The 26,221-nt window shown below is 55.7% G+C and overlaps 12 protein-coding genes across 12 annotated transcripts; 7 read left to right on the top strand and 5 right to left on the bottom strand.

The window, feature by feature from the left end:
- Nucleotides 1-2,143: 2,143 nt before the first annotated feature.
- PHYSODRAFT_263266 (hypothetical protein) lies at nt 2,144-2,526 on the top strand (the record flags this gene model as incomplete). The annotated part of the gene is made up of 2 exons (XM_009536175.1): nt 2,144-2,181; nt 2,232-2,526. 2 exons carry the CDS (start codon nt 2,144-2,146, stop codon nt 2,524-2,526), a joined length of 333 nt encoding a protein of 110 aa, XP_009534470.1.
- Nucleotides 2,527-2,804: 278 nt separating this feature from the next.
- Nucleotides 2,805-3,388, top strand: PHYSODRAFT_355803 (hypothetical protein). The gene has a single exon (XM_009536174.1). The coding sequence runs from the start codon at nt 2,847-2,849 to the stop codon at nt 3,312-3,314; it is 468 nt and encodes a 155-aa protein (XP_009534469.1). The 5' UTR covers nt 2,805-2,846; the 3' UTR covers nt 3,315-3,388.
- A 1,211-nt stretch (nt 3,389-4,599) lies between these two features.
- Nucleotides 4,600-6,164, top strand: PHYSODRAFT_347756 (hypothetical protein; the record flags this gene model as incomplete). Its single annotated transcript, XM_009536173.1, has 1 exon — nt 4,600-6,164. One exon carries the CDS (start codon nt 4,600-4,602, stop codon nt 6,100-6,102), a length of 1,503 nt encoding a protein of 500 aa, XP_009534468.1. The 3' UTR covers nt 6,103-6,164.
- Nucleotides 6,165-6,324: 160 nt separating this feature from the next.
- PHYSODRAFT_263218 (hypothetical protein) lies at nt 6,325-7,383 on the top strand (the record flags this gene model as incomplete). Its single annotated transcript, XM_009536172.1, has 1 exon — nt 6,325-7,383. The coding sequence occupies one exon, from the start codon at nt 6,325-6,327 to the stop codon at nt 7,381-7,383; it is 1,059 nt and encodes a 352-aa protein (XP_009534467.1).
- A 949-nt stretch (nt 7,384-8,332) lies between these two features.
- Nucleotides 8,333-8,593, bottom strand: PHYSODRAFT_523096 (hypothetical protein; the record flags this gene model as incomplete). The annotated part of the gene is made up of 1 exon (XM_009536171.1): nt 8,333-8,593. A coding segment is annotated over one exon (261 nt), but the record flags the coding sequence as incomplete, so codon positions are not given.
- Nucleotides 8,594-11,656: 3,063 nt separating this feature from the next.
- Nucleotides 11,657-11,901, top strand: PHYSODRAFT_288448 (hypothetical protein). The gene has a single exon (XM_009536170.1). It carries the CDS (start codon nt 11,664-11,666, stop codon nt 11,871-11,873), a length of 210 nt encoding a protein of 69 aa, XP_009534465.1. The 5' UTR covers nt 11,657-11,663; the 3' UTR covers nt 11,874-11,901.
- Nucleotides 11,902-12,095: 194 nt separating this feature from the next.
- On the bottom strand, nt 12,096-12,626 carry PHYSODRAFT_391081 (hypothetical protein; the record flags this gene model as incomplete). Its single annotated transcript, XM_009536169.1, has 2 exons — nt 12,096-12,449; nt 12,567-12,626. Coding segments are annotated over 2 exons (414 nt in total), but the record flags the coding sequence as incomplete, so codon positions are not given.
- A 1,287-nt stretch (nt 12,627-13,913) lies between these two features.
- On the bottom strand, nt 13,914-14,315 carry PHYSODRAFT_522564 (hypothetical protein; the record flags this gene model as incomplete). Its single annotated transcript, XM_009536168.1, has 1 exon — nt 13,914-14,315. A coding segment is annotated over one exon (402 nt), but the record flags the coding sequence as incomplete, so codon positions are not given.
- Nucleotides 14,316-14,477: 162 nt separating this feature from the next.
- PHYSODRAFT_338370 (hypothetical protein) lies at nt 14,478-18,911 on the bottom strand (the record flags this gene model as incomplete). The annotated part of the gene is made up of 1 exon (XM_009536167.1): nt 14,478-18,911. One exon carries the CDS (start codon nt 18,909-18,911, stop codon nt 14,478-14,480), a length of 4,434 nt encoding a protein of 1,477 aa, XP_009534462.1.
- Nucleotides 18,912-19,353: 442 nt separating this feature from the next.
- Nucleotides 19,354-21,295, bottom strand: PHYSODRAFT_318271 (hypothetical protein; the record flags this gene model as incomplete). Its single annotated transcript, XM_009536166.1, has 4 exons — nt 19,354-19,389; nt 19,418-19,858; nt 19,919-20,424; nt 20,452-21,295. The coding sequence occupies 4 exons, from the start codon at nt 21,293-21,295 to the stop codon at nt 19,354-19,356; spliced, it is 1,827 nt and encodes a 608-aa protein (XP_009534461.1).
- Nucleotides 21,296-21,720: 425 nt separating this feature from the next.
- On the top strand, nt 21,721-22,332 carry PHYSODRAFT_338368 (hypothetical protein; the record flags this gene model as incomplete). Its single annotated transcript, XM_009536165.1, has 4 exons — nt 21,721-21,730; nt 21,811-21,887; nt 21,955-22,118; nt 22,164-22,332. The coding sequence occupies 4 exons, from the start codon at nt 21,721-21,723 to the stop codon at nt 22,330-22,332; spliced, it is 420 nt and encodes a 139-aa protein (XP_009534460.1).
- Nucleotides 22,333-23,134: 802 nt separating this feature from the next.
- On the top strand, nt 23,135-26,170 carry PHYSODRAFT_263284 (hypothetical protein; the record flags this gene model as incomplete). The annotated part of the gene is made up of 1 exon (XM_009536164.1): nt 23,135-26,170. The coding sequence occupies one exon, from the start codon at nt 23,135-23,137 to the stop codon at nt 26,168-26,170; it is 3,036 nt and encodes a 1,011-aa protein (XP_009534459.1).
- Between the last annotated feature and the right edge of the window lie 51 nt (nt 26,171-26,221).

The following is a 26,221-nucleotide window of genomic DNA, read 5'->3' as shown; positions in this document are numbered from 1 at the left end:
CGGATAATTGTATGTACTGTACTGTACATCCTTGTTCGCTGTTTGACTGGGATTGCACTCTGTTTTCAAAGGCGCTAATCGTCAATCTTCGCTGGTTCGGGAGTACATAAGTGCAAGTTTTGCTGAGACGGACCACATGTGTACCTGTAGCAAAGCTCCGTACATTTTCAAGCGCGATAAATACATACTGTATAACTCGAACACACGTTTTTAGAGCTGAACACTACGATTGCATAACAAACCAAACTTCCCAAGCGTCTTCAGTTTGGAGAAGTACTAGTATGATTCTCTTACCGGTACATTCATATCGCGGTGAAGCAGCGCGTGGTATTTGGCCAGCTTTTGCAGGCAGGGCTAACGATCTTGAGTGGTTCATTTGATGCACGCATAATGCGACTCGCATATCGTTAGTGTACTCCCTAACGCTGACATGTTAGTTGCTTTACATGTTAGCTAACTGTTAGTTAGTGTCTAGTATTTTGAGCTAACATGTTAGTAGCGTTAGAGCAAAAGTAAGGGAAGAGTATATGTTTGCACCGAAGGCAGCCGAGAAGGGCGATGTATCAAACTGAACACAAATACACCCTCAAAACTAAGATTTTACCATTCAATCTATAATACTTTGAAGAATCTGCTAACATAGGGAAACATTTGCTGGGTGAAGCTCACATGGGGGGCTGTCACACCACTTATCAGCGCAGACGATGACCGATTTTAAGAGTGAAGACGACTTAGGCGCCTCCTACCTATGTCAAAGTCCGCGGTGCAATATAAGCACCCAGACCAGCTAGTAAATACGCTTTCGTACAGATTACTAAGTAATCTTCTCATGTACCCATTTCCTCCACTATACAGTGTAGCTAACATGTGTAGTTTTTCAACTAACTGTTAGCTAGTGTCCAGTAGAATCAGCTAACATGTTAGTGGAGTACACTCGCATATCGTCATGCAGCCGTTGGAACCACGCGGGACAAGCCAAACAACTTCATTCTTCTCAAACCGAAGAAGATGAAGTGGGCGGCAACCTGACGCGCCTCACAAACGAATTCGCTGGCTGGACGGCAGAAGAAGACTCATGGAAAAGAAGAAACACACAAAGAAGAAGACGATGACCAAAGCAGGTGGTGGTGGATCGAAGGGCGGGACTTCGAGCGGGTCTGCGTCGAAGGGCAGTGGTGGAGGTGGAGGTTCCGGACACTCGCAGGCGGCGGTCGACAACCGCGCCAACCAGCTAAACCCAAACAATCCCACCTACCACTCGTCGCGCGCTCATGGCTAAAGCCCGACAGGCTGAGGTTGCCCACGATGGAGTGAGCGGAGTTTAATGCTGTTGACGCTACCGCTTGATGATCAAGAGCAAGAACCGAAGACTGCGACCAAGTGAAGTAGTGCCCCCTGTCTAGTAACGTAGGCGTACTAGTAGTACGGTAGTAAGCCTAGCAACAATCTCGTTTTTGCCTTAAGTCGCTTTTTGTCGATCTGCATTAGACGGTTGGATCTTGCAGTTCTGGCACCACGGATCCAGCTCGGGAATTGCTGCAGGCAGCTCAAGTTCGTTTAATGCGGGCGCGATCTCTGATAAGCCAAGCGGAGTCTCGGATAACGCAGGCGGAGTCTAGGGTTCTGCAGATGCGACTTCGTACACTGCTGGTGCGAGTTCGGGAACATGAAATTCGGGCGCGAGCTCGGGCATTGCAGCTAGAGGCGGGCATCACGGCTCGAACGCAGGAGGGCGTCTTCACCGCTCGGGCGCGCCAAGCAGCTCAACCGCAAGACCCAAAGAAGAGCGAGTCGAAGGAATCCAGCTGAGTCACACGCGCGTCGATGAGCAACGTCAACTTCCCGGTGCTGCAGCGCCGAATCTCCGCCTGCAAAGACAGCAAGTTAGGATAATCCTTTTCAATGAGGTCTTTGTCGTTCGTTCACCAGCCTCATCAACTCTTCCCTCCTACATGTCCTACAGCTAATAGCGGCATGGATGTCCATGGGCGTCAAGTATCCATCGCCGCGTGTTATGCGACGCTGCATCATCTGGATTTGCGCGGAGAGGCGGCACCACAACATGCAGCCAGCTTCCTCACTTATTCCGCCTTTGGACACACAAGCGAAAGCTTTAATCGATCTACACTCACTCAAGCGCAGCATGGACTTCTTCAACAAGGCCAAGCAGGCAGTGGAATAGTACGCGGCGGCGACTCCAGCAGCAGCAGCAGCAGCAGTCACAGCAACAGCAAGAAGAGCGACTCGATCTTCTCCAAGGCCAAAGACGCGGCCGACAAGTATCACGCCAAGGAGAAGGCGGTCGAGTTCGCCCAGAAGCGGGTCGCCAAGAGGGAGGGCGAGAAGCACCAGCACGGGTACGTCGAGAAGAAGGACAAGTCGACCGTCGACAAGGCCGTGGAGGCGGCCGAGGACTTCCTCGCCAAGCAGGGACAGCCTAAGCCCCACCACTCTGGCGACAAGAAGGACAATCAGATGGATGCCATGTTTGGCAAGGCCAAAGACGCACTAGGCAAGAAGCACTAAGACGATACAAAACTAAAGCGGTCGAATACAGCATAAGGAAGTTTGACTGTAGACTTTGCAGCTGTCCTAATGCTGAGATTACTTGCAGGGCATGTGCGCGTGTTCAGCTTGGCGTGAACGGACGGAGGAGGAAGATCCAGCCGAGCCAGGATCGGCACGCGGCTGATTTACCTGGTATCTAAGAGGCTGTTTGAGCACAGATGGAGAGCTATCTGTCGGGAAAGGTGGAGGCGTGCGTACTTCGGATACATTGGCTCACTTTCCATTCTGCCGGACTCCCGACACCCGACGATTTAATTAACTAACCACCTACCGCAACGATGGACTCGATGCTGAACAAGGCCAAGGAGGCGGCGGAGAAGTACACGGGCCACGGCGACTCGCACAGCAGCCACGGCCACAAGGACGAATCAAAGCTGCACCACCTCAAGCACGAGGCGCAGAAGATGGCCATGAAGCACGCGGCCAAGGACTACGCCGAGGACCACGGCTTCTCCAAGAAGAAGCACCACCACCACGACAACCAGGACGAGTCGCTGCTGGACAAGGCCAAGGAGGCGGTCGGCAAGTACACGGGCCACGGCGACTCGCACTCGCACTCGCACTCGCACTCGCACAAGAAGGACAACCAGGACGAGTCGGTGCTGGACAAGGCCAAGGAGATGGTGGGCAAGTACACGGGCCACGGAGACTCGCACTCGCACTCGCACAAGAAAGACAAGCACGACGACGACTCCATCTTCGACAAGGCCAAGGACGCCGTCGAGAAGTACACAAAGAAACACTAATCCTCTTTAGCCACCTCGATGTGTAGCTACCTCTCTTACCGTTTGAATTGAACCACAGCACTTTCGTCAAGATTCTTTTGGTTGAAGATGTGAATGGGACGAGCTATGCCTCAGGTGGAATCGCTAGCGACAACCACTGGGACCAAGCGTAGTTGGCAGCCTCAATGTGGCCGCCATTCTCCGAGGCTTCTTTCAAGCTCCTCTCCAAGCTCACAACTGAATTGGACGCGCAAGACCCACCAAGATGGAGGCGATTCGAAGCGCAATCGACAAGGCCACCGGGGGCAAGGCCCGAGGCAGCAACAACGACGACGGTCCAGAATCTGGCTCGGCCTACCGTTCGTCCGATGCGCGCGGGGAGCCGGACGCTGGCACCAAGAGCTACTCGCGTGACACCGACGACGACCCGTACGATCGCAGCAAAAACGACCCGGACACGTCGTCGTCCTACTCGTCTCGCGGGGGCAGTGGCACCACCACCGGGCTGGGCGGCGAGAGAAGCACGACTGGGTACTCCGGTGGCTTTGGCGACGACAACCAGAGCTACTCGGGTATCGGCGGAGACAACGACACCTATGGCTCTGGGTCCTACGGGGGCAGCGATACGTACGGCAGCGGCTCGGGCTCGAAGCACCAAGGCTCGAAGAAGCATTCGCGTCGATCGGGCGACAACGACGACGACGACAGTGGAGCCACTGGGGACGACGAGAGCGGAGACATGGGCGGGGGTTCGCGTGGAATGCGCGGCAGTGCCGGCCACTCCGGTCGCTCGAGTGGAACGCGCACGTCCGGCGGCAACCAAGGCTTCGGGAGCTACGGGTCGGGGGACAGCAACTACGACTAAGCGTGGACGAGCACAAGGGCAGACCATGGCTGGCAGGATATTGAGCGTAGCGAAGGAGAGAGTGAGATCAGTAGGAACAACAGTCGCTACATCTATCTATCTAATCATTTGAGCTTGAAGGTTTGTTTACCAGCCCGAGCATTTCATATATTCATAACTCTCCACGTTGAAGACGATTGGCGAGCTCTGGTGTCACAAGTGTGTGACAAGCATCAAACGCGTGCAGAGAGTACCACGAACTGGTTAAAGCAACTGAGAATGCCATTGCTGTTCGAGCGCTGGCCTTGATTTTGCTGCTTTTGGCCTTTCAGCTCATCAGCAAAGTTCACCCACGCCTCGAGTGTGCCTCATCTGGCTTTGCCTACGCATGCGCTCATTGATCACCCCTCGGTCGGTTCATTTCAGCTTTTGCCACATCAAGAACAACTACACTTAGGAACTATGGGCTTTTTGTTCGAGGCCGCCAAGAAGGTGGAGGACTTTGCGCAGGAGAGGGTCGCGGAGCGGAAGATGGAGCGGTGCCAGCCAGGGTACGTCGAGAAGCCCAAGTCCATGGTGGAGAAGGCCGTCGAGGCTGCAGAGGAATTCATCGCCAAGCAGGACGACGATGACTGCAGCTCCAGCTCCGACTCGGAGTGCGAGACGAAGGAGTACTCGACCTACACCAAGACATCGCGAGAGATCGCGGGTACCGGCACCCGCGTAGAAGAGGAGGTGACCGTCTCCGTTCGCACCACCACGGAGCCCGAATACCCCGGCGTCTCGACCCAGAACTACGGCAGCTCCAGCTACCGTCACGGCGACAACTACGGGGCCTTTAACAACGATGTGTCGAGCAGCTCCGAGTACCGTTCGACTCAAGTCCGCAACGGAGACGGGTACGAGCAGAAGGAGTACACCTCGTCCTACAGCAAGACGTCGAGGGACGACTCAGACGGCTACTACGGTGGTGCTTCGTCGTCCTACTCGACCCGCGTCGACGAAGAAGTGAGCTATTCGGCTCGCCCCGAATATCCGAGCAATGTCTACAACGGCTCGAGCTATCCTAGCGTCGTGCCGCAAGCTGGCAGCTACGGTGCGCCCCCGATGGAGAGCAACGCTGTCTCCAGCACTTCGGAGTACCGTTCAACTCAAATCCGCGACGGAGACGAGTACGAGAGGAAGGAGTACTCGTCGTCCTACAGCAGGACGTCGCGGGACGACTCGGAAGGCTGCTATGGTGGAGCCTCGTCGACCTGCTCGGCCCGCGTCGACGAAGAAGTGGACTACTCCGCCCGCACTACGCGTCCCGAGTACATGGGAGGTTCCGGTCGGGAGTACAACAGCTCGAGCTACCAGCGAACCGTCCGCGAGGACGACAACTGTGACGCATTCAACCGGATGACGCTGGAGAGCAGCGAGACCGAGTACCGCTCGACTCGAGCGCGTGATGACGGCGACTACGGGAGGAACGAGAACTCGTCCTACAGCAGGAACACGCGAGACAACTCGGACTACTCGACTCGCGTTGACGAGGAGGTCAACGTCTCTGTTCGCACCACTTCAACCCCCGAGTACCGCAACAACTCGACGCAAAACTACAGCAGCTCGAGCTACCGGAGGGACGGCGACAGCTACGGCGACGTGTCCAGCAGCTCCGAGTACCGCTCCACAACTCGAGTTCGAGACGCGGATGGGTGCGAGACGGAGGAATACTTGTCCTACAGCAGGACGTCGCGGGATGACTCCAACGAGTACCGTCGTCCAACAGGCAACTTTGGTGATGAATACTCGTCACGCGTCGAAGAGGAAGTGAGCTACTCATCTCGCAGTAAGCTTACTTCACGAGGGTACCCCTCAGACGAGTGCGAGTTCCAGGGCCGTCCTGCTGGTGGCGTGTATGGCAGTCGTGAGCTGCAGATGAGCAGCAACCAAAGCTACGGAGCCTACAACTACGGCGTGTAGATCTAGGTGAAGAAGGTCAGGATAAGCTTACCCTGGATAATACATCATGACATGAGTACTACATTGTAGTCCAACACCTTCCATTGCGGTATGAGAGTTCACCCACGTGCTGTCCTGGCCGCGTGTATGAGACGCTGCGGCCATGTGGATTTGCCGCCACCGGGTCATTTCAGCTTTCGGCGCGAACGCGGCAGGCGGTGATTGACAGGAGGGAACATCGTCATGGACTTTTTCAACAAGGCCAAGGAGGCGGCGGAGAAGTACGCGGGCGGCGGTGACTCGAGCAAGAGTAGCGCCGCCGATGACAAGAAGAAGAGCGACTCGATCTTCTCCAAGGCCATGGAGGCGGCCGAGAAGTACCACGCCAAGGACAAGGTGGTCGAGTTCGCCCAGAAGCGCGTGGCCAAGAGGGAGGAGGAGAAACTCAAGCCTGGCTACGAGGAGAAGAAGGACAAGTCCGTGGTGGACAAGGCCGTGGAGGCGGCTGAGGACTTTTTGGCCAAGCAAGGAGACAAGCCCGGACAGGTTAAGGAGGAGAAGAAGGTCGAGGAGGTCAAGGCCAAGGAAAACAACGAGCACTCGAGATCCAGAGCAAGCTCCAGCTCCAGCTCGGACGACGAGAAGAAGAAGAAGAAGCAGGAGAAGCTTTCGCACCACAGCGAGAGCCCGAAGAACCAGTCAGAGAGTCCCCACCACAACCCGGCGTCTTATCCTGACACTAATCCCGACACTAGCGCTGAAGGCGACATGCACGGGTCGTTCTCGAAGATAAACCTGAACGACAGCAACGCTCCAAGGTACGATGCTGGCAACAATGGCTCGGCTTATCCTGTTCGTGAAGAAAGCAACTGCAATGCCGAGACATACCCAAGTTACGACTCAGACTACAGTCGCCAAAACGCTTCGAGTGCACCGCCAGCATACCAGTCAGCTAGCAGCGGCTACCCGAGTGGGAACAACCCGGGCTATCCGAGCTATCCCGACAGCTCGAGTTACCCTGACAACTCAAGCCGTGACAGTAACCCGACTAGTGGCTCGCGTTACGAGACGTACCAGGAGTACTGGGGTCGACAGGGCAGCAGTGACAACCTGAGGAACGAAAACTACCCCACCTATTCCAGTGGTGCCGCCGGAGCTGGTTATGGATATGGCCAATCGAACGCGGGCGCCTACGATGGTCGTGATGTGTACGACAACAACAGCCAGTATGGACGGTCGAACGGAGCGAATGTGTACGGTGGCAACCGAGGCTACGGAGGCTACCCCAACGGTAGAGTCTAAGGGCCGGCATCCATACGAATCAGTTGCTTTTCGCAACATTGATGAAGGTGTCCAGGTTTGGTAGTGAAGAAATTAATTAGCGGTGGTTCGTTGCTGGTTAGCATAAAGCTAAGGCATGCGTATGCTTTTGTTGCCATTTGTCGAAGAAGCTCAACGCTTGCGCTCTTCTTGGGCTCTGGGCTGTGGAGTGCATAATGTACATCAGGTGCCCAGTGCTCGCACATCGTTAAACTACATGTATTTCAAAGAATATCTAGCATACTTTTAGCCGTAATGGTTGCGGCAGCGATTTGATGTTTGTGTGCGGGCTTCCAAGCCCATTAGTATTAACTCCGCATAGAAAAAAATCCTTATCCATCGGTTTGCCAGTAGCTACTTACTCCTAACTGTATGTGCATGAAGATAGCTCGAAACTCGTCCGAGCATAAAGCTAAGTTTTTCTTCCTGTAAAACAGGAAGAAAATGTGTTCGATTACACATTTATCTGGTTTCTCAATTTATGTGCACTACATGTAGGACGCTACTCGAGCGATATGTTAAATGCCGAGAAAACAGATTCAAGCTTCGGCAATTGTACGTACATGCTGGAGCTTGAGTCTGATTTTATCTCTGCTGATGAAGTCGCCTAAATGTTTGGAGTGCCGAAGACGCTTCAAAAGTGATAACTTGATTTGCTTCGGAGTTTGAAAGTCGTAGGAGCTGTCGATAGTTGGAGCTGAATGTACTGCAAACTGTTGATATCGCTGTTTCAAAGGGTTCCGGTTCTCCATCCTCCAAAAAGCTCATCTCTGCATGTAAAAACACTTAAGGTAACGTGAGGATAGAACCGTATTACCGCTCAGATGCACATGTAAAATATCTAGAGCACTGTCGACGATCGGAACAGTTCAACATGATGCTTGTTTCTGACTTGGCACTCGCGAAGCGGCCACTCGGCCTGGGGAGAAATTTATCCATAATGGTGGTGCTCATACGTGATCTTCGGAGGTCCGTGGGGCTTTTGGCCGTCAATAATCTTGTTAGCGAGCTGTCTGTACTCCTCGTACCTCTTGTGACGTAGGAGATAGTTCGGGTTTTTCAGGTATTTGGTCCAAGAGAGGCCCATCTCGTCGAGAATCGACTTTACTTGAGACTGAGAGAGGGTCCTCTCCTCGGAAGAGTCTTCCTCATCTTCGACAACACGGTGGTGGGTCCTCAGAAGTCGGTGGCTGGGTGAAACCTCTTTCGAGATCTTGGCCTGGTAGCGTGGAGTGCGTCCGATCTACACGTGTATTAGGCAGGCTCCCACTTCGGAATTTACTTTCGAGCTCCTAACCCCGACTCCCAGTGACCAACAAGATGCGTCTTTCTCAAGTTTTGATGGTGCTCGCCGCGTCCTTCCTGGTCACGACTGAGGCTCTCTCAACAATTACGAGCTCCAACATGTACATGTGAGGAATTTCCATAAATCAGTGATTTTCACTGAGATTTGACAAAATGATTGTGATAGTTTGCCTGAATTCACTGATGCAACATCAGTAGTATCGTACTAGCGCGTCCATACAATTTGCAAGTCAAATGTAGACCTATAGTAATACTAGAAATAGTACATGTAGATAGTATGTTACCTACTATAACTAATACTACATAATATAGTATCACTGTCGATGTTATTAGTACATACTCCGGTTGCTACGGTACAGTAGACAGGCGACCCCAACCAGTGGCACTTACGTGATATCTGAACTATGCTTGAAGCGCATACCCCCTTCCTTCCTAGTTTTTGGTTTTCATGCATCGATAGTAGCTTCAGATGAGATATGTTATCTTTAATAGACCAAGGTTTTGTGAAGCCAAGTACCCAGCCCTATAAAAGTGATAAAGTAGCAATGAGGACAGCCTTGCGGGATGCCAACCGCTTCAACCTCCGCTACAGGTCCTCCGTCCACGGGTCCACGGATCCTGCAATCTCAGGAATGAACCGCGTTCGAGGTGAGCGAGATTGTGTTGTGCGAGTTAAGTTTGGGTCCGCAGAAGATGATAATGGTCGACGGGCGAAAGGCTCATGAACATCCTGGTAGGCTCTTAGTCAATGTAGCAGGAGATGCGTTGTAATGGAAACGCAAATTTACATACCACAGATACTGCAGGTAACAGGTAATCCGTAGATTGCAGAGCTTCTTCGTGCAACGCGCGCGACTTTGTATCTCGTTGAATTGCGATAGCGATAGTGACTGCGCCGCCGCGGTGAAGATGCTCACACTAAGTTCTATCCCAGCCTATGCATAGCTCTCGTCATCATTTGATCGGCTACAAATAATCGGATGTAGGTTGCACTGGCAACTTTACTCCTCCCCCAGAATAAATGTAGTATGTAAATAGAGACATCTTACCAAAAAAATAAACGCAGGTCGTGTAAAAGTCTCGTTGAGGATGATATTATATTGTGCTGCGATATAGTAACTACTATAGTGTATTGGCAACTTATAAAGTGGCGGATTCCCACAACGTAGAAAGACAAAGTACTTCCGCACCCACCTGCAAACATTGTGTGCGTCACAAGGTTTTCGGTTCATGTTCTTAGTTTAATATGTCGGATCCCATCGGTACTCAGTTCTTTCAAGTCTCTTGCCGCGGCGACTCTGCTCGGTTGTGAAGGGGGGAAACATGTCGACGCATAGTTAAGTAGGCTACGGCCTTCGTCGTGGTGTCTGCTTCCTTCACATCGACTGGGCCTTACCCAACGAGAGTAATCGAAAGAAGCGAAAACCTACTACTGTAGTATTACTATTTACCAAATCACTGAGTCAGTAGTTTTAAGCTATCACAATCATTTTGTCAAATCTCAGTGAAAATCAATGATTTATGGAAATTCCTCTGTACATGTAGTGTTAAGTGTGGTTGCACCCCATCCCAAGCCATTCCGGCGTCTTCTCAACATATAAGTATTCTGTATTGTAGATGCGATAATACTAATCACATCACATGACATCCGGGATGAGATCTCGGAATGTATTGATTAGTATTTCATTTTTTTCCACGACCATACTGTAGATGCGATAATACTAATCACATCACATGACATCCGGGATGAGATCTCGGAATGTATTGATTAGTATTTCATTTTTTTCCACGACCATACTGTAGATGCGATAATACTAATCACATTACATGACATCCGGGATGAGATCTCGGAATGTATTGATTAGTATTTCATTTTTTTCTACGACCATACATGTACGTACAAGGTGCATGTTGTTGGCTCGGCACCATGTTTCCATGTAAGTCCACGGCTGATCATATAATATATGCAGATATTATCTGCGAATGAGAATGAGCAATTCGCTAACGCAATATTAAACCGAAAACAAAATGATATATGTGCAAACCACACTGCACCTTGTCCCTGTAGGTAGACGTTAGTACATTGAGTAATACGAGATGAACTCTTTGGCACCCGCTTAAGCACTACGGCAACTAGATTGTGCTTGCAAGGCGCTATCCGTGATAACCTGTAAATTTGAGGTACTGCTGTTAGAAATACTACAGTATTAACATCTATTGGTTCGCAAGTTGAAGTGTCCACAACACGGAACCAACACTTGGGACAAACCATTGGGATCCAATGAGCTGGGAGTTAAGGTAGTTCGCATTCAGTTCACTTGGGGATTGATCAATGGATTCTGATGCGCTCTGCCCTCGCTAAGCGCCACCGTCTTTTCCGAATGACGACGCAGAGCAGACGTCTAGCTCGCTTGCTGGACACGATTGGATGTGGTGCTCCTTGCTTTGCATTTCATACTCGTCCCGTAAATTGTTATTATACTTCTCGCCTGCTTGAAGTAGATCATGTGCGATCCGGTACGGTACAGAAATAAAATACGAACCTTGGAGGTGGCGTCGTGCACATTGTAGAACTCTACTATTATAGCAATAGAAAAATATTGTGCTTTGCAGATAAAATGTCGCCCCGTTTTATGGCCTAGATCGAGGTAGGCCGGTCCATAAATCAGGGCACAAATCAGAGGGGGTAGCATGGACGATCTCGATTTACTTAGATCGACCTCGAATTGCGCTTTTGAAAACGCAAAAAGGATCGATTTACCGTAGATCGACCTCGTTCTACTCAAATCCACCCCTCGAGCCCTGATTTGGATTGGCGAGTTATTAGCCGGCCTAAATAGATCGATCTGTCCCTTTCTTTGACCTCGTTTTATTAAATCGCTCTTGATTTATTATAACTCGAGGAGAGCTCCAAGTCAAAACGTATTATCCCAGACATTATTTATTATGGCCAAGCCATGGACTCGCGCGGGGAGATGAAGGCGCTGGACGCGCAGATCGAGCGCCTGCGCCGCGCCGAGAACCTGACGGAGACGGAGATCTACGAGCTGTGCCAGAAGGCCAAGGAGATCCTGTCGGGCGAGTCCAACGTGCAGCCCGTGCGGCGACATCCACGGGCAGTTCTACCACCTGTTGGAGCTCTTCCGGATAGGCGGCGCACCAACTAATAATAATAAAGAAGTTTCTGCATAGTTCAACAGCATTCGGCAGAAAACGGAGTCACGCATAGTATTTGCGACCGTGCAGGCGAGGTGGGTACTGTATCACAGGCGCTAGTGGTCGCAGCGAAGGCAAACTGTGCGCTTTGCAGAGACCGCAGCAAACGCAAATATGTTCTTGATCAAGTTGTCATCCAGATGCAGGAATGCGTCATTCACTGGTGCGCTGTGACCACGAACCACACTCAGAAACGCCAGGCGGGAACGCAGCGGCAGCCTCTCCTTCTCCACGCAGAGCGTTTCCTGGTGGTGAGCTCGAAACGCAGCCGAGTACTTGTCAAACAGCGCCGGCAGCACCAATAGATCGAGGTAAATGAGTTTGTGGTTGGTCTTGAGCACGTCCAGGAACGCCTTCACGTTGCCGTCGGTCATGGGGAACTCCTGGTTATCAGCGCTCAAGCACAACTCGCGCATCCCATCAGCGAGCGCACTGTCCGGGTCTCCGAGCGTCTGGGCGAAGCGAGTGATAACATCAGCGGGAGTGTTGTAGTACACGAGACCAAAGCAGCGGATGTTCGCGTTGCCCTTCTCCACCTCGACCATCAATGCATCCAAGTCAATTTGTACGCTGTCGAGCAAGAACTGGTCTAGTTTTGGGCACGCCTTGAGGACTTCGTGGACATCCAACGCTGTCGACCCGACCGTCTGGATTGACAGCTTCTTGAGTGGCCGTCCAACGAGCTGTAAGAAGCGAAGCAGGACGGTCGTGTCTTGCTCTGCATTGCTGTCGATAGAGAGCGAGAGCGAAGTGATCCCATTACGAGGTTGGCAAGGCTGACGTAGCTCATCGTCCGAGAGTCTTCGAACATCTTCCGATGCAATGACGCCGTTACCGCGTCCAGGCACCAGAATATTCACCCACTCACTCTCGTCATCGCTCTGCAATAGGCGGAACGTGAAATCATCTGCGGTTTCCAGTGTGGTGCAGTCGTTGGGGCTGGCAATCGACTCCTTGATGCGCACCGACGTGCCTTTGGGGACCCAGACGTACTCGACAGCTTGTCCTCCCTCGGCATACGCAGACTCGGCGGCGTTACTGGCTTGACCGGGCTCAGGCACCTTCGCGGTGAGAACTTCAGCGATCGCGTGGACGTCTGCGTGGCTCAGTTGGACGCCCATCAGGTTGATCTCCTCAATAGACGAGCCTGAAGCTTCGCTGAAGAGCGCGTACGCTAGCCACTTCCACCTCCAGGTGCGTTGAGTCGGTATAAGCGGTCGGAACGCGCCGCCCAGCGTCAACTTACGCACCACAGATGCGTCAGCAAGTGACGCACACAACCCCGAGAAGGCCAAGTCGTCCATGCCGAACATGGGAATAACAACAGACTCGATGGTGCTACGACGAACAACTTGCGGCTGGTCATTCGGCCTTGTAACAATCGATCCACCTCCGAAGATGGTGTTGAACAGCATCCCGCAACGATAGTACGCTGCCAGAGTGCGAGGATGGACCTCATCAGGGCGGACGAAGCTCGTCTGAACGTCCTGCTGGAGCGAAAGCTGCAGCTCCGAGAACACCACGTCGGGCATGCCCAGCGCCGTCAGCATGACATTATCCAGGTCCCTCGACACGGGGATCGTGCCGAAGCACATCTGCACCGACTCCAGTTCGTACGCGAAGTAGTGACCGTCCGCCGTTCCGTCGTCTTCACTGCAGATCGGCGAGCCGTGCGTCTCGTTCCCCTCCTCATCCAGCAGCAGCGGTCGATGCTTCTCCTCGTGAGCTCCACTCAACCACGCATTATGCCGTCGAACCTCGTCCAGCGTGACCAGCAGCGCGCTCAAATGCGCCGACTGCACCTGTTGCCCCACGTTCCACAAGTCCGTGAACTGCAGAGCGTAGGGGATGGCTCTCCACCTGTTGAGCGCCTCCTGTCGGCCCCCAGCTGCTCGGTGGAAGGCCAGAATGGTGAAAAGCGCATCTTGGTATCCCGCGCTCGAGCGCGCGCCGCGCGCCGCCGCCTTGTTGACGTGCAGCGGCGGTCGTGGCAGGAAGAACTGGCGGATGGTGGAGGCCGGCAGCGACGCGCTGTAGCGCAGGTGCTCGGCGTCGAACCGCAGCAGGAACCTCGGCATGAACTCCCCGTCCAGCGATTCGTCGTCGTTGTCCAGCTTGAGGCCGCAGCGCTCCAACAGCAGCAGCTTCCAGGCTTCATTGTCGACTACAGCCACGAGACTCAGCAGCTCCAGCGCCTCCCGCAGCAGTCGGACGTCGGTCGCCTCTCGATTGAGAATGGCCATGAGCGACGGCGGAGGACGCACCGAGACCCACCAGTACTCGCCCAGCGCCGAGTGGTCCGAGAAGCGTCCTTCCGTGGCCAGCCGGCCCCGCAGCACCGAGCACCAGGGCTCCAGGAACGCGTACTTGTCCACCAAAGACGACGCCTGCATCGCTTGGAGGTGACGAAATCTTGGAAGGTCTCACAATGAGCTTCAAAAGATTTTCACGGGGGACAGCAGTGGGATGAGCATGCAGACAAAGACTCGTTGAAATCAAGTGGATCACGGCGCTACTAACGGGCGTTTTGGTGCTTGGGGTGGGTCTCGAGACGCTTACGGCGGCGTCTCGGCATTCACTGGCGCCGGGGGGTCCGACGTCGGGATGTGGGGCAGCGGCAGCTCCTCCTCGCCGTCCTGAGACGTGGGGGACGGCGGCGGGTACAGAGCGTACGCCGTCAATGGGTCCTGGTCGTTCAGCACCGTGTGGAGGCGCGCGAGGGCGGGGCTGGCACTCGGGGGCATCGACAGCCAGTGCACGTGCTGCGCCGTCGACACCACGTCCGCGAACGTCTGGTGCTCCACCGTGACTTCCACCACCGGGATGGTCAGGTCCGGGGCGTACTGCATTCGCTCGATGGCGGTGTCGTTCTCGACCTTGGTTTCTTCGACCGTCTGGACTACTTCGGTCGTCGTGGTTGTCGTCGTCGTCGCCGCCTCGGTCTGCTTCACCTCGGTCGTCGTCACCTGCTCGGTGGTCTCCTGCACTACTTCGGACACCTCGGCGTCCTGCACTACTTCTAATTCCTCCTCCTCTGTCACCCTAACTTGCTTGGTCTCGTGGACCACCTCGGTCGTGGTCACTACCTCGGACTGCTTCACCTCCTCCGTGCTCGTCACCTGCTCGGTCTGCTGCACTACTTCGGTCACCTCTACTTTGGCCTGCTCGGACTCGATGGCCACATCCTCTTCCTCGGCCTGCTTGGCGTCTTCAGTCTGCTGAACTACTTCGACCTCGCCTTTGTCGGACTCCTTGATAGGGACGGTCTCCGTCACGGCTTCGTCCTGCTCCGCCACTTCAGCCTCAGTCACCACTTTGGCCTGCTCGGCTTCAGCACTCTCGACAACTTTGATTTCTGCCACGGCCTCGGTTGGCTCGACGACGTCGGTCTCCGTCACTTGTTCGCTCTGCTCAGCAGCCTCGGTCGTCGTCGCCACTTTGGCCTGCTCGGCCTCTTCGGTCTCAGTTACCACATTGGCCTGCTCGATAACTTCGGACTTAGTCACCGATTGGACTTCCTCGACAACTTTGGTCTGCTCGGATTCCTCTACTTTGGTCTCCGTCACAGGTGCTGCCTCGACGGTGACGTTGCTCTCGGTCTCCGTCACGGACTCGGCCTGCTCGGCTTGGGCATTCTCGACAACTTCAGTTGATGTCGCAGCCTCAATCTGCTCGACCACGTTGGCCTCCGTCACCACTTTGTCTTGCTCAGCAACCTCAAACTTCGTCGCCACTTCGGCCTGCTCGGCCACCACGGTCTCAGTCACCACTTTGGCCTGCTCGACCACTTTGGTTTCCGTCGCGACTTTGGACTGGTCGATCACCTCGCTATCTTCAGCATTCCCGGCTACTTCGGAATCCGTCACTACTTGGGCTTGCTCGGCAACATCGTTATCGGTCACCTCCGCCACTTCGGCCTGCTCGGTCTCCGTCACGACTTTGGCCTGCTCGACAATCTCCGTCTCCGTCACCACTTGAGCCTGCTCAGCCACCTCTGTCACGGCCTCGGTCTGCTCAATCGACTCGGTCTCCGTCACAACGTTAGTCTGCTTGGTCACCTCGGCCTCGCTAGCCTTCTCCAACTTCGCCTTCTCAGCGGCAGCCAGCAGCTGCGCCCGCTCAAGTTTCTGCTTTTCGATCGCCGCCTGCGCCTCCAGCTCCTTCAGCTTCTGCTTTTCTAGAGCCTCCAGTTTCGCCTTCTCAGCCGCGACGCGGATGCTAACCTCGCTCTCCGGTACGATGAAGGTGTCGATGGCCCGCACAGCGGGGCCCACGTTCTGCTTGTCCAGCGACTCAAACTTTTCCTTCTCAGCTGATACACGGACGCTGGCTTCATTCTCCGGCACAATGAAAGTGTCAATGGTTCGCACTGCCGCCTTAACCAGCTTCTCCGGCGTCTCAAACTTTTCCTTCTCGGCTGACACACGCACGCTTGCTTCGTTCTCCGGCACGATGAAGGTGTCAATGGTTCGGACGGTCGCCTTAACCAGCTTCTCCAGCGACTCAAACTTCGCCTTCTCGGCGGACACACGAACACTGGCTTCGCTGTCAGCAACGATGAAGGTGTCAATGGTTCTCACAGCGGGGCCAGCACTTTGCTTCTCCTTCGACTCGAACTTTGCCTTCTCAGCAGACACGCGCACGCTTGCCTCGCTCTCCGGCACGATGAAGGTGTCAATGGTCCGCACGGCCGCCTTCACTTGCTTCTCCGGCGTCTCAAACTTAGCCTTCTCCGCAGACACGCGAACACTAGCTTCGCTCTCTGGCACGATGAAAGTGTCAATCGTCCGCACAGTCGCCTTGGCTTGCTTCTCTGGCGTCTCAAACTTGGCCTTTTCAGCAGACACGCGCACGCTCGCTTCGCTCTCAGGAACAATGAAAGTGTCAATCGTTCGCACGCTTGGGGCCGCCGTCAAAACTTGTTTCTCCAAGGCCTCAAACTTCGCCTTCTCCGCGGAGACGCGCACGCTCGCCTCACTGTCAGCGACGATGAAGGTATCGATGGTTCGTTTAGCGGGGGCCGACGTCACAGGCTTTTCGAACTTCGCCTTCTCGGCAGCCACGCGGACGCTCGCCTCGCTGTCAGCGACGATGAATGTATCAATGGTGCGCTTGGCAGGGGCGGACGTCTTGACCTGGTTCTCGAACTTCGCCTTCTCCGCAGCCACGCGGACGCTCGCCTCACTGTCGGCGATGATGAAGGTATCGATCGTCCGCTTGGTAGGGGTGGACGTGTTAGCGTGGTTCTCGAACTTCGCCTTCTCTGCGGCCACACGGACGCTCGCTTCGCTGTCCGCAACGATGAAAGAGTCGATAGTGCGGACGGGGGCCGCAACAACAGAGTTCGCGCGCGTTTCAAACCGGTGCGCGATTCCGCGTACATTCGGGCTTTCAGCTTCAGTGGTCGTGTATCGTCGGGCGTGAACCGTCTTGGTCGGGGTAGTAAACGCATCCGCCGCAGATTCCTTGGCCAGCTTCTCTTCAGCTTCCTTGGCTTGCTTCTCCTTCTCCAGTTGCTCGTACTTCTCCTTCTCAGCGCCAACGCGAACGCTCTTCTCCGTCGGAAAGAAGCTGCGCACCGTACGGAACGACAGGTTGTCCAGAGACTGCTCCGCCTTCTTCTCGAAGCGGCTGGCCATGTTGCGGACGCTTGACATGGCTGAGCTCTTCTTGGTCACAGGCTTAGCGGGAGACTTGGCTTCAGTCTCCTCCTTGGCGCGCTGCGCGATCTGCGCGTTGTACTTCTCCCTCTCCTGGCTCACGGAGATGCTGCGCTGTTTCTCGGAGAAGAAGTCGCGCTTAGTCCGGACCTTGAGATTCTCCAACGGGTTCTCCTCTTCCTGGTGCGCTTCCAGGCGGTTCACCACATTCTTCACGGGCGACACACCGCTGAGGTCCAGCTGAGCAGCCGACGGGGTGCGGTGGGTCTTCGGGGGGGCCTCTTCGTGCACTTCCAGCTGCTTCACCATGTTCTTGACCGGCGAAGGAGGGTTGAGCTCCAGCTGCGCCGCCGAGTCGGTGCGGTGCGCGCCCGTCTTGTTGGACACGACTCGGTCAGCGAAGCGCGAGATCATGGACGAGAACTTCTTCGGCGGCGTCTTCTCCGAGTCGGGCTCCTCCGACTCCGCGTCCGCCTCCACCTCCGCCGTCGCAGCCTTGACCTCCGTGATCGTCGACTCCTTCGACATCTCCTCAGCCTGCACGTCTTCCTTCACCGTCACCTCATTGCTCACAGCAACAGCTTCAGCTGCAGCAGCCACCACCTCTTCAGTGCTGACGGTGGTCTCAGAGACCTCCGTCGTCTCCTTCTTGTCGGACGTAGCGGTGCTGTCGTTCGCACCGTTCGTCTCGGCAGCCTCCGAGTCCGACTCGCGCATGTCTTCAAGGCTTAACACGCTGTCGGCGTCCACGGAGCTGCCGATCGTAGCCGCAACGGAGAAGTCCATCTCCGAGGCGTCGTCCACTGCCGAGCTCGTCTCCACCTCAGAAACCTCCGCCCTGGCCGTCGTCTCTTCAGAAATGGCAGCAGCCTCCTCCTCCTCCACCGTCTCCGTCGCCGTTACAGCCTTGCTCTCTTGCTCCTGCTCCTCCTGCTGCTGCTTGTCCAAGGCCGCCAGCTCAGCCAGATCCACCTCTGCCGCCTTGCTGCTCTCCTCCTCCTCCTCCGCCTCCTCGCCGGCAAAGTCCTCCGTCCTGACGCTCTCCCCGTCCACGGAGCTGCCGCGCGTTGCAGCCACCGACTCGTCCACCTCAACGGCCGCCGCCATCTCCTGCGCCGCCTCGACCTCGACCTCCTCCTTTGCCGTCGTCTTCGCCTCTTCCGCTTGCACCGCTACGGGTTGCTGCTGCTCCTCAGTTGCCGCCTGCTGCGTCGCATCCGGCTTGGGCTCGGGGGTCGCCATGATCCGCCGGCCTCTCGTAGCTGAGCTGCTCGTCTGATAGTGGCGACCGGCGACTCTGGTCGTCGCGCCCGCCCTCTGCTGCGTCATGATGCGGATGCGTGGGTTTGATTTGCAACGGCACAAAAACCGAGTTGAAGTGGCCGAATTTGTGCAATTGTGCGCGCGCATTGCCACATTGTGGCGACTGCTCCACGTGGCATCTTGCATTACCGGTACAACGGCAACACGTGTGCCTACAGTACCAGGCAACAGTACTGTAGCAATCTTATTTAAGTTATGGGTCAGTCGTCGTAGTGGATCGTCACGGCCCGGGTGGCGCATGTGGCAGCGAAGCCCAAAATATGGGTCAGTACACCGTCGTCTAATAGCCCAGTTGCAGTTTGTTGCCCTTGTTGCTGTTGCTGTTGCCCTCGCACGGCACTGAGGAAGGCCAGTTTGTTGAGAATGGGCAACTTGTCCTTCACAACCGGCAGCGGCTCGCCGTGGTGTCGTCGGAAGGACTCGTCGTGTAAAGTTTGCAACTCGGGGCTCATCCCGAGACTGAGGTACGCGAGCTTGCGGTTGGCTCGCAGCATGGACAGGAAGGCCTGGACGTTGGCTTGGTCGATGCAGCACGACGTGTCCGATCCAGATACTCCGAGTTCTGTTAGGTATCGAGCGATGCGGCTGCTTGGAGACGCGAGGGTTTGCGCCAGTCGCGTGATCTGGTCGTTGCTGCGGAAGACGTTCACAAGCCCCAGACACTTGAGGTGGCACTTGGAGCGCTCGACGTCGAGACAGAAGTCGCTGGGGTTCAACAGCTCGACGCCTTCGAGGAAGAGATCCGTTAGCTGTGGACACGCCTGGCCGATAGACGCCATGCTGATCGGATACGAACCGATTGCGTACAGAGCGAGCGATAGCAACAGCGTCCCAATGAGCTGCAGGAAGTCGGCGAGCACATCGCCGCCATCGTGACCAGAGACGACAGCAAGAGCGAGCGTCAACACCTTCAATCCAGAAGGTGAAATGCCCGTTGAAAGGTGCTGGCGCCGCTCGACTTGAATTGCAGAAATCTTGTCAATACTGGCGACTCCGAAGCCTGGTAAGCTCACGTCGAAGTGGTCACCGTCGTCGTTCACAATGTGGAGCCACGAGTCTGCTTCTAGCAGAATGGGTGATGATCTGCGCTCGGTTGTTTGAACTGGGTCGAGAAGTGTGAGCTCCGTGCCTTCTGAGAACTGCCCGTAGGTATCGTGCCTCCAGTCACCGAGATGTAGCAGGTTCTCCTCGCGCACGACCTCTGCCGATACTGTGGTAGGCGGAGAGTTCGAGTGGATTGTTACAGCGATAGCCAACACATCCTCGCGAGTTAGCTGGGCCGCTGTGATAAGAGCTCTCCCCACCGATGAATCTGTCGACGTCCTGAACAGCGCGTATGCCAGCCACTGCCATTTCCACCTTCTCACCTCAGCGCTGTCGGACATGCCGAACACGCCATACAAGCGAAGGTGCTTGGTCACGGACGCAGAGCCGATCGCAGAGCACAAAGCAGCGAACTGCCACTCGTCACAGTCATGGCAGCCAACGGAGAGCGTCTCAACGCCCCCCTCCTTCGCTTCTACAGTGGAATAATCGCCACTTCGACCTTGCCCACACACCACCGTCCGCAAGAAGCGGCCAACACATTCTTGCATTTCCTCGTAGTTCTGCTCGGTGGGCTTCTTCAGGGAGAACGCAAACAACGAAAATGGCGGTCCTGAGCTCAGCAAACTCGTCAGTCTCTGGGTCAGCGACCACGACATGTTGACTCCTCCAACATCGAGACGAATCGACTCCAGCTTCAAAGGCAGCAAGTCCCCCGCAGCAACCCCACGCCTTTGCTGAGCTTGCATAACCCCCAGCACTGTATTTAAGTCGCGTAGATGCGCCTCCAGCGTGTCATCGGGCAGCGTCACGAGCTCGAACTGCAGCTCAAACGGGATCGCAGTCTCTACGTCAAACCCCTTCCGAGTCTGCGCTCCCTCCACCTCCGCCAAAGCTCGCCTCGCTTCCAAGTAGTCGCCACTCTCACGTTGTGTGCTTGCAGCCACGAAAAATCCCTTGCAAACCGCTGCAGGCGACAAAGCTCCTGGCTCCACGAACTTTTCATTGAACACGAAGCGGAACCGCGGGTGCAGCTCACAGTCCAGCGGTTGGTCGTCTTCATCCCTTGGAACACGACACTGCTGCACCAAGAGAGCTCTCCACGCCGCGTTATCGATCAACGCCACGCGCGCGAGCAAATCCAGCGCCTCCCGAATCCGTCGGAGCGCTCGCGAATCCGCTTGGTCCGGGGCATGCGGCAGCCTCACCGCCACCCAGTGATACTCCCACCGCGCCGAGTTTTCAGCCGTCCGGCCTTCCAGGTGCAACTTGCCTCGCAGGACTCGACACCACGGGTACAGGAACGCCCAGCGCGCGGGAGGAGCGGCGTCGACCGCCAAAGCCATGCCTATCAGCGGTGTGACCTTGATGACGTCGTGTTGCCAAATCGCGAGGATACACTGGGATCAGGTCATACCCAAAAACTACCGTCAACATCCGACATCACAAATGTGACTTGTCCTCAGCATGCAACACTTAATGGCACAATTTATAGTCCGGAATAGTCCCATTAGCTCGCGATTTTAGTCACTTCACAATTGCTGCAGTACCATACCATGACGGTGCCGACATCTGCCTACACCTGCCGACACGATCTATCAATGGTGAAAATAATGAAATTCCATGATTGGTCTAAAGGGCCACATTGACACTTCTCCCATTTCAGTGCGGGCGGGCGGCGACCCTGCGGCGACCCTGAGTGCAGTACCTGCGCCGTGACCTGCGCTACGCCCCCCCCCCTCCCCAGGCTACGCGTGCGTGGCGTGCGGGCATGCGCAGGCGTGATGGCTCGTCATCGCCAGCAAACTGGCCCTCTCTCCTCGCCCAGTGTGAGGGCACAGCGGTGCGCCCCTCCAGCCAGACGAGAGAGAGGACGACCAGGAAACCCACGGCAGGAAGCGCGATGGACTGAAGGCACAGGGCGAGAACACCAATAGCGTGGAGGAAAGCGAGGGGGCGAGGACACGAAGGACGGCGTGCTGACGAAGGCCACAGAGGGTGACAGAAGCCTCAAGAGCGCGAATGGGCGGCGAGAAGACCAAGCGCGCGAAAGGACGGCGGAGGGATCAAGTGCGCGCAGGACGGCGAGGGGACCAAGGGCTTTAAGTTCGCGGAGGACAGCAAGGAGACCAAGGCCACCAAGTGCGCGAAGGACTGCGGAGGCAACAAGTTCGCCGAGAGCAAGAGCTAGGAGGAGGAGATTGATTGATGGAGGGCGCCTGGCGGCGGCGCAGACGATGTCTTACCACCCACGCTGGACATCACGCAGGACAAGAAGAACAAGAAGAAGGTGCCTAAGATGGAGAAGATGCGGAGGCTAGAGCAGCAGACAGCACGCGGTGTGGAGAGCCAAGGGATCCACCTCCTCCTGCAGCAGACGTAGCAGTAGCCGCCCGCCACCACGGCAGCCAACAGCAGCAGCAGCGCAGCGGATGTGCGCGTTGCGCCGGCGGCTTTGAGTTGTCGATAGCTGGGTGTGACGAGAGGCACGCTCGCTGCTGGCGATCTTGGGGAGGAGTAGGACGTGGTTATACGGCTGCTACTGGTGGTGCCTCCGCCGCTGCAGGGTGGGGCGACGCTTTCTACTAGCGCGGTGGTGCTTGGTGGTGCAGTGTAATGCACGAATATTACGTCTGTAGTTATTTATTTTAACATTGAATAAATTAAAGTTTGATGTCTACTTTGAACTCTCTACGCTGCACAGTCCGCACCTCAGTCACTAAGGCTCAGTGGCAGCGACAACAGCGGCTTCGGCAATGCCCAAAACAGCTTGTGCCATGAATCAGAGATGGTTCGGGCGTTACCGACGAAACTCGGTTGAATTTGTAGAGCAAGCGAAAGCGCCATACAGAACGCTTCAAACAGGCAAACAGAAGCAATACAATGTCATAGTAAAGTGTCGGCACCGTGCAAAATATGTGTATAATCACCTAATTACTTAACTTCACTATAGGTGGATAACATATCTCGACAGCCCTGCCTACATTATACGTCGGCAGGAGTGTCGGCGGTTCATACACCTACCCCTAACGTTGATGATTGGATAAAATACCATCTATCGCCCTTCTCATTCGATAATAATCGGTCATCGTCATTTGATTGGACCACGGCCACCATACAGTGGCTAAGTATAAAATCATATGTGTCGGCACCGTCACGATATTTATCCGTATCGTCGCCCCTACATGAAGATGGAGGTTGAGGACGACGGCGCCTCGCGGCCCGCGGGCATGATCCCGGACATCCTGCTGGACGGGGACCGCCTCAACATGCTGCTGGACATCGTGTGCGCCGACTACATCACGGCGTGCTACGCCAGCCGCGAGAACGGCAAGCGCGTGGTGTTCAAGGCGCTGGAGAAGCTCTACATCAGCGTGCACGCGGGCGCCCCCCTCACTGGCGCGGACACGCGCGCGCTGCGGCCCGCGCAGGACCCGCTCTTCCAGGAGCGCGCGCGCCGGTTCTACGACGAGCTGATGGCGGAGTTTCGCACGCGGAAGCGCGCTGCAGAGGCCGCGCCGGACGCCAACACGCCGTCCGCGTCGTCCTCGACGAGAGGCCTCGACGACAGCGTCGTGCGGGAGGTCATGAAGCCCCGACTGCTGCAGATAGTCGAGGAAATGTGTCGCGAGCGCGACCGCCAGTTGGTCTTTATTGCGGGCGCGGGCTCTTCTTCTTCTGGTTCTTCTTCGGCTCGAGCGGCTGCAGCTCCAGTCTCCACTGCAGATACAGCAGCAGGGGAAGCACATCATGAGGAGGTGCTGCCCCCCACTGCCGGGGATATCAGGATGGAGGGATGGCTGCGCAAGAAGGGCCAGCACGTGAATCTGTGGCGAGAGCGGTACTTCATGATCCGCTCGACGCCCAATGGCACGCACTTCTTGTGCTACTTTAGGAAGAAAGGGGACAAGGAGCCGCGTGGCTGGTACGTGCTGGGTCCCGGCACGACGGTGGACGAAGTGAGGGAGTCGCCCAGTAAGATTGAGACCAAGAAACTCTTCACGTTCCGCATCCGCCACCTGAACCACGCGACGAATGACGACGTGGAGGAGAGTGGAGCTGGAGTGGAGATGACGCCCGGGACGACGCCTTCGCGGCTTGGAAGCGAGTTCCAGTCGTCCTCCCCGTTGGACGCGACGGCGCTCTCACACGACACGGAGTTTGATGGAAGACCGAGCGTCAAGCGCGCGACGTCGCGGAAGTTTCGGAACCGCGCGGCGGCGGCCGCTGCTGCCGCCACAGCCGCTACCGCCGTGGTGTTGACTGGTGGTCTGGCTGGTGTTGGCATCGGTGTCATGGGTATGAGCATGAGTGCTGCAGCTGCTGCAAGCGCTGGGGCAGCAGGAGCTATGATCGCCCAGAGCCGCAGCAAGGGACCTATTGCACTTGCTGCTGAGTCGTTGGAGACTGCTGTCTGGTGGCGCAATAGCATTCTTGAGTGCATCGCGCAAGCGGAGGAGCAGTGGAAGCGATACCTCAACTGGTATATGGACCACGACCCCGAGATGGAAGAAGCGCTTACACCGTTGCCTGAAAGCAAGATGCACGCGACGACAGCGTCGGCAAGCACTGTTCCGAGAGGACGGACGCACTCACAGCATTCCTTGGGGAAGTCAAACTCGAGTGGAGCTCTTCATCCAGGCAATCGGCAACGCTCTGGTTCATTCGGATCGATGCCACGCTCCATTGCGAAAAGCTTCCGCACGTCGGCGACATTCTCACAGGAGACGTCCTGGAAACTCTACGAGTTCTCAAACAAACTACGCGTTGATACTGAGCGCGTGAGTCACCAGAGCAGCCTACGGACGTCTGCACCGCCTCCTGCCCTGAGAACGAGCCTCAAGGTGAACGCATCGCCGCGGAAAGTATTCGAGATGCTCATGAAGGTGAACAGCCCGTTCTACGTTTCCAACCACGTGATCGACGAGGCGCGCGTACTGGAAGAGCACACGGAGGATCACAGCGACGTGGTTTACTGGAAGCTGTTCCCAACATTTTTGTGGCCAGTATCTGTGGGCGCTCGAGAGCTGTGCATGCTACGCTATTGGCGTATGGAGCCCGATGGCTCGTATTTTATTTGCTTCCAGTCCACAACACACTCAGATTGCCCGCGCAACTCTGGGGCTGTGCGTGCGAACATCATGGGCGGCGGGTTTATCATATCCCCTCGTGTTCAAGAAGACCACGACAATCACTTCGAAGAGTGCTGGGTGACGTTGACAATCCAGATGAACCCCAACGGCTGGATCGATTCGAGACTGGCGCGTTCGTGGTACTACGTCCACGCGTACGGTGTATTCTTTCTCGAGATGATCACGGCAATTACAGCCGCTGATGGACTGCAAACTTTGCGCCCGGTGACCGCGACCTCCAACCAACGACGAGTAAGTCTCGGTGGAAAATCGCCCGTTCCAAGCCAGCAAATTGTCACCGAGAAGAAGTTTCCGATGCTCGAGAGGTACCGCACCGACCTCACGGTGCTGCACGGGCTGCCGACCAAGTTCTGGAGTGAGCCGAGCGCTGGAGGGTTTATGGTCCGGGGTCCTCAATATTTAACTTCCAAGACAAAGGTGCCGTCGGCTCGTCAGGCTTGTCGTCTCGTGAACGTGGAGCTGTACAAGTCGAGCGAGCCTATCGCGCACATCGGCGTATCTTCTTTCGTGGGTGATGGCTTCGATGCCACGGACGTGCCAAGCCCAGCCGTGGAGGACCGGCCATTCATCTTCATCATCAACTTCATGTTGCCAGGCCCACCGCACCACTCGCTCGTGCTTTATTTCACCCCCGAAGACCCGTCGGAGCTCCAAAAGAACTCGGTCTTTGCTGATCTATGCCACGAAGTGCTACGAGGCCCCAACGACGAGTTCCGTACGCAGCGCATCAAGCTCATCCCGCGTGTGGTGCAAGGCACGTGGCCTATTCGCGAAGGTGTTGGCACCACACCGGCCATCCTCGGCACCAAGATCTACCAGAAATACTACCAGGGCAAGAACTACCTGGAGGTGGACTACGACATCGGCAGCAGTACCGTGGCCACGGGCATCCTGAACCTGCTGCTCGGCTACGCCCGCGACCTCATCATCGACCTGGCGTTCGTGATCGAGGCTCAAAGTGCCATGGAGCTGCCCGAGCGTGTTCTGGGCACGGTGCGTCTGGACTGCATTGATCTCCGCCATGCCGTGCCCTACACCAAGAAAATGGGCATGGACAAGAAGAAGTAAGGCGAGGTAGAGCAAAAGAAAAATAAATCGCTGTGCAGTTTGAAGTTGACG

The sequence above is a fragment of the Phytophthora sojae genome (genome assembly GCF_000149755.1).
Source record: "Phytophthora sojae unplaced genomic scaffold PHYSOscaffold_9, whole genome shotgun sequence".
Classification (NCBI taxonomy): domain Eukaryota; phylum Oomycota; class Peronosporomycetes; order Peronosporales; family Peronosporaceae; genus Phytophthora; species Phytophthora sojae.
This window is presented reverse-complemented; position numbering and strand designations above follow the sequence as displayed.

What these genes read in the sequence shown, in the direction of transcription:
- PHYSODRAFT_355803 (XM_009536174.1), top strand. Translation starts at nt 2,847, where the DNA reads ATGGACTCGATGCTGAACAAGGCCAAGGAGGCGGCGGAGAAGTACACG.
- PHYSODRAFT_288448 (XM_009536170.1), top strand. Translation starts at nt 11,664, where the DNA reads ATGGACTCGCGCGGGGAGATGAAGGCGCTGGACGCGCAGATCGAGCGC.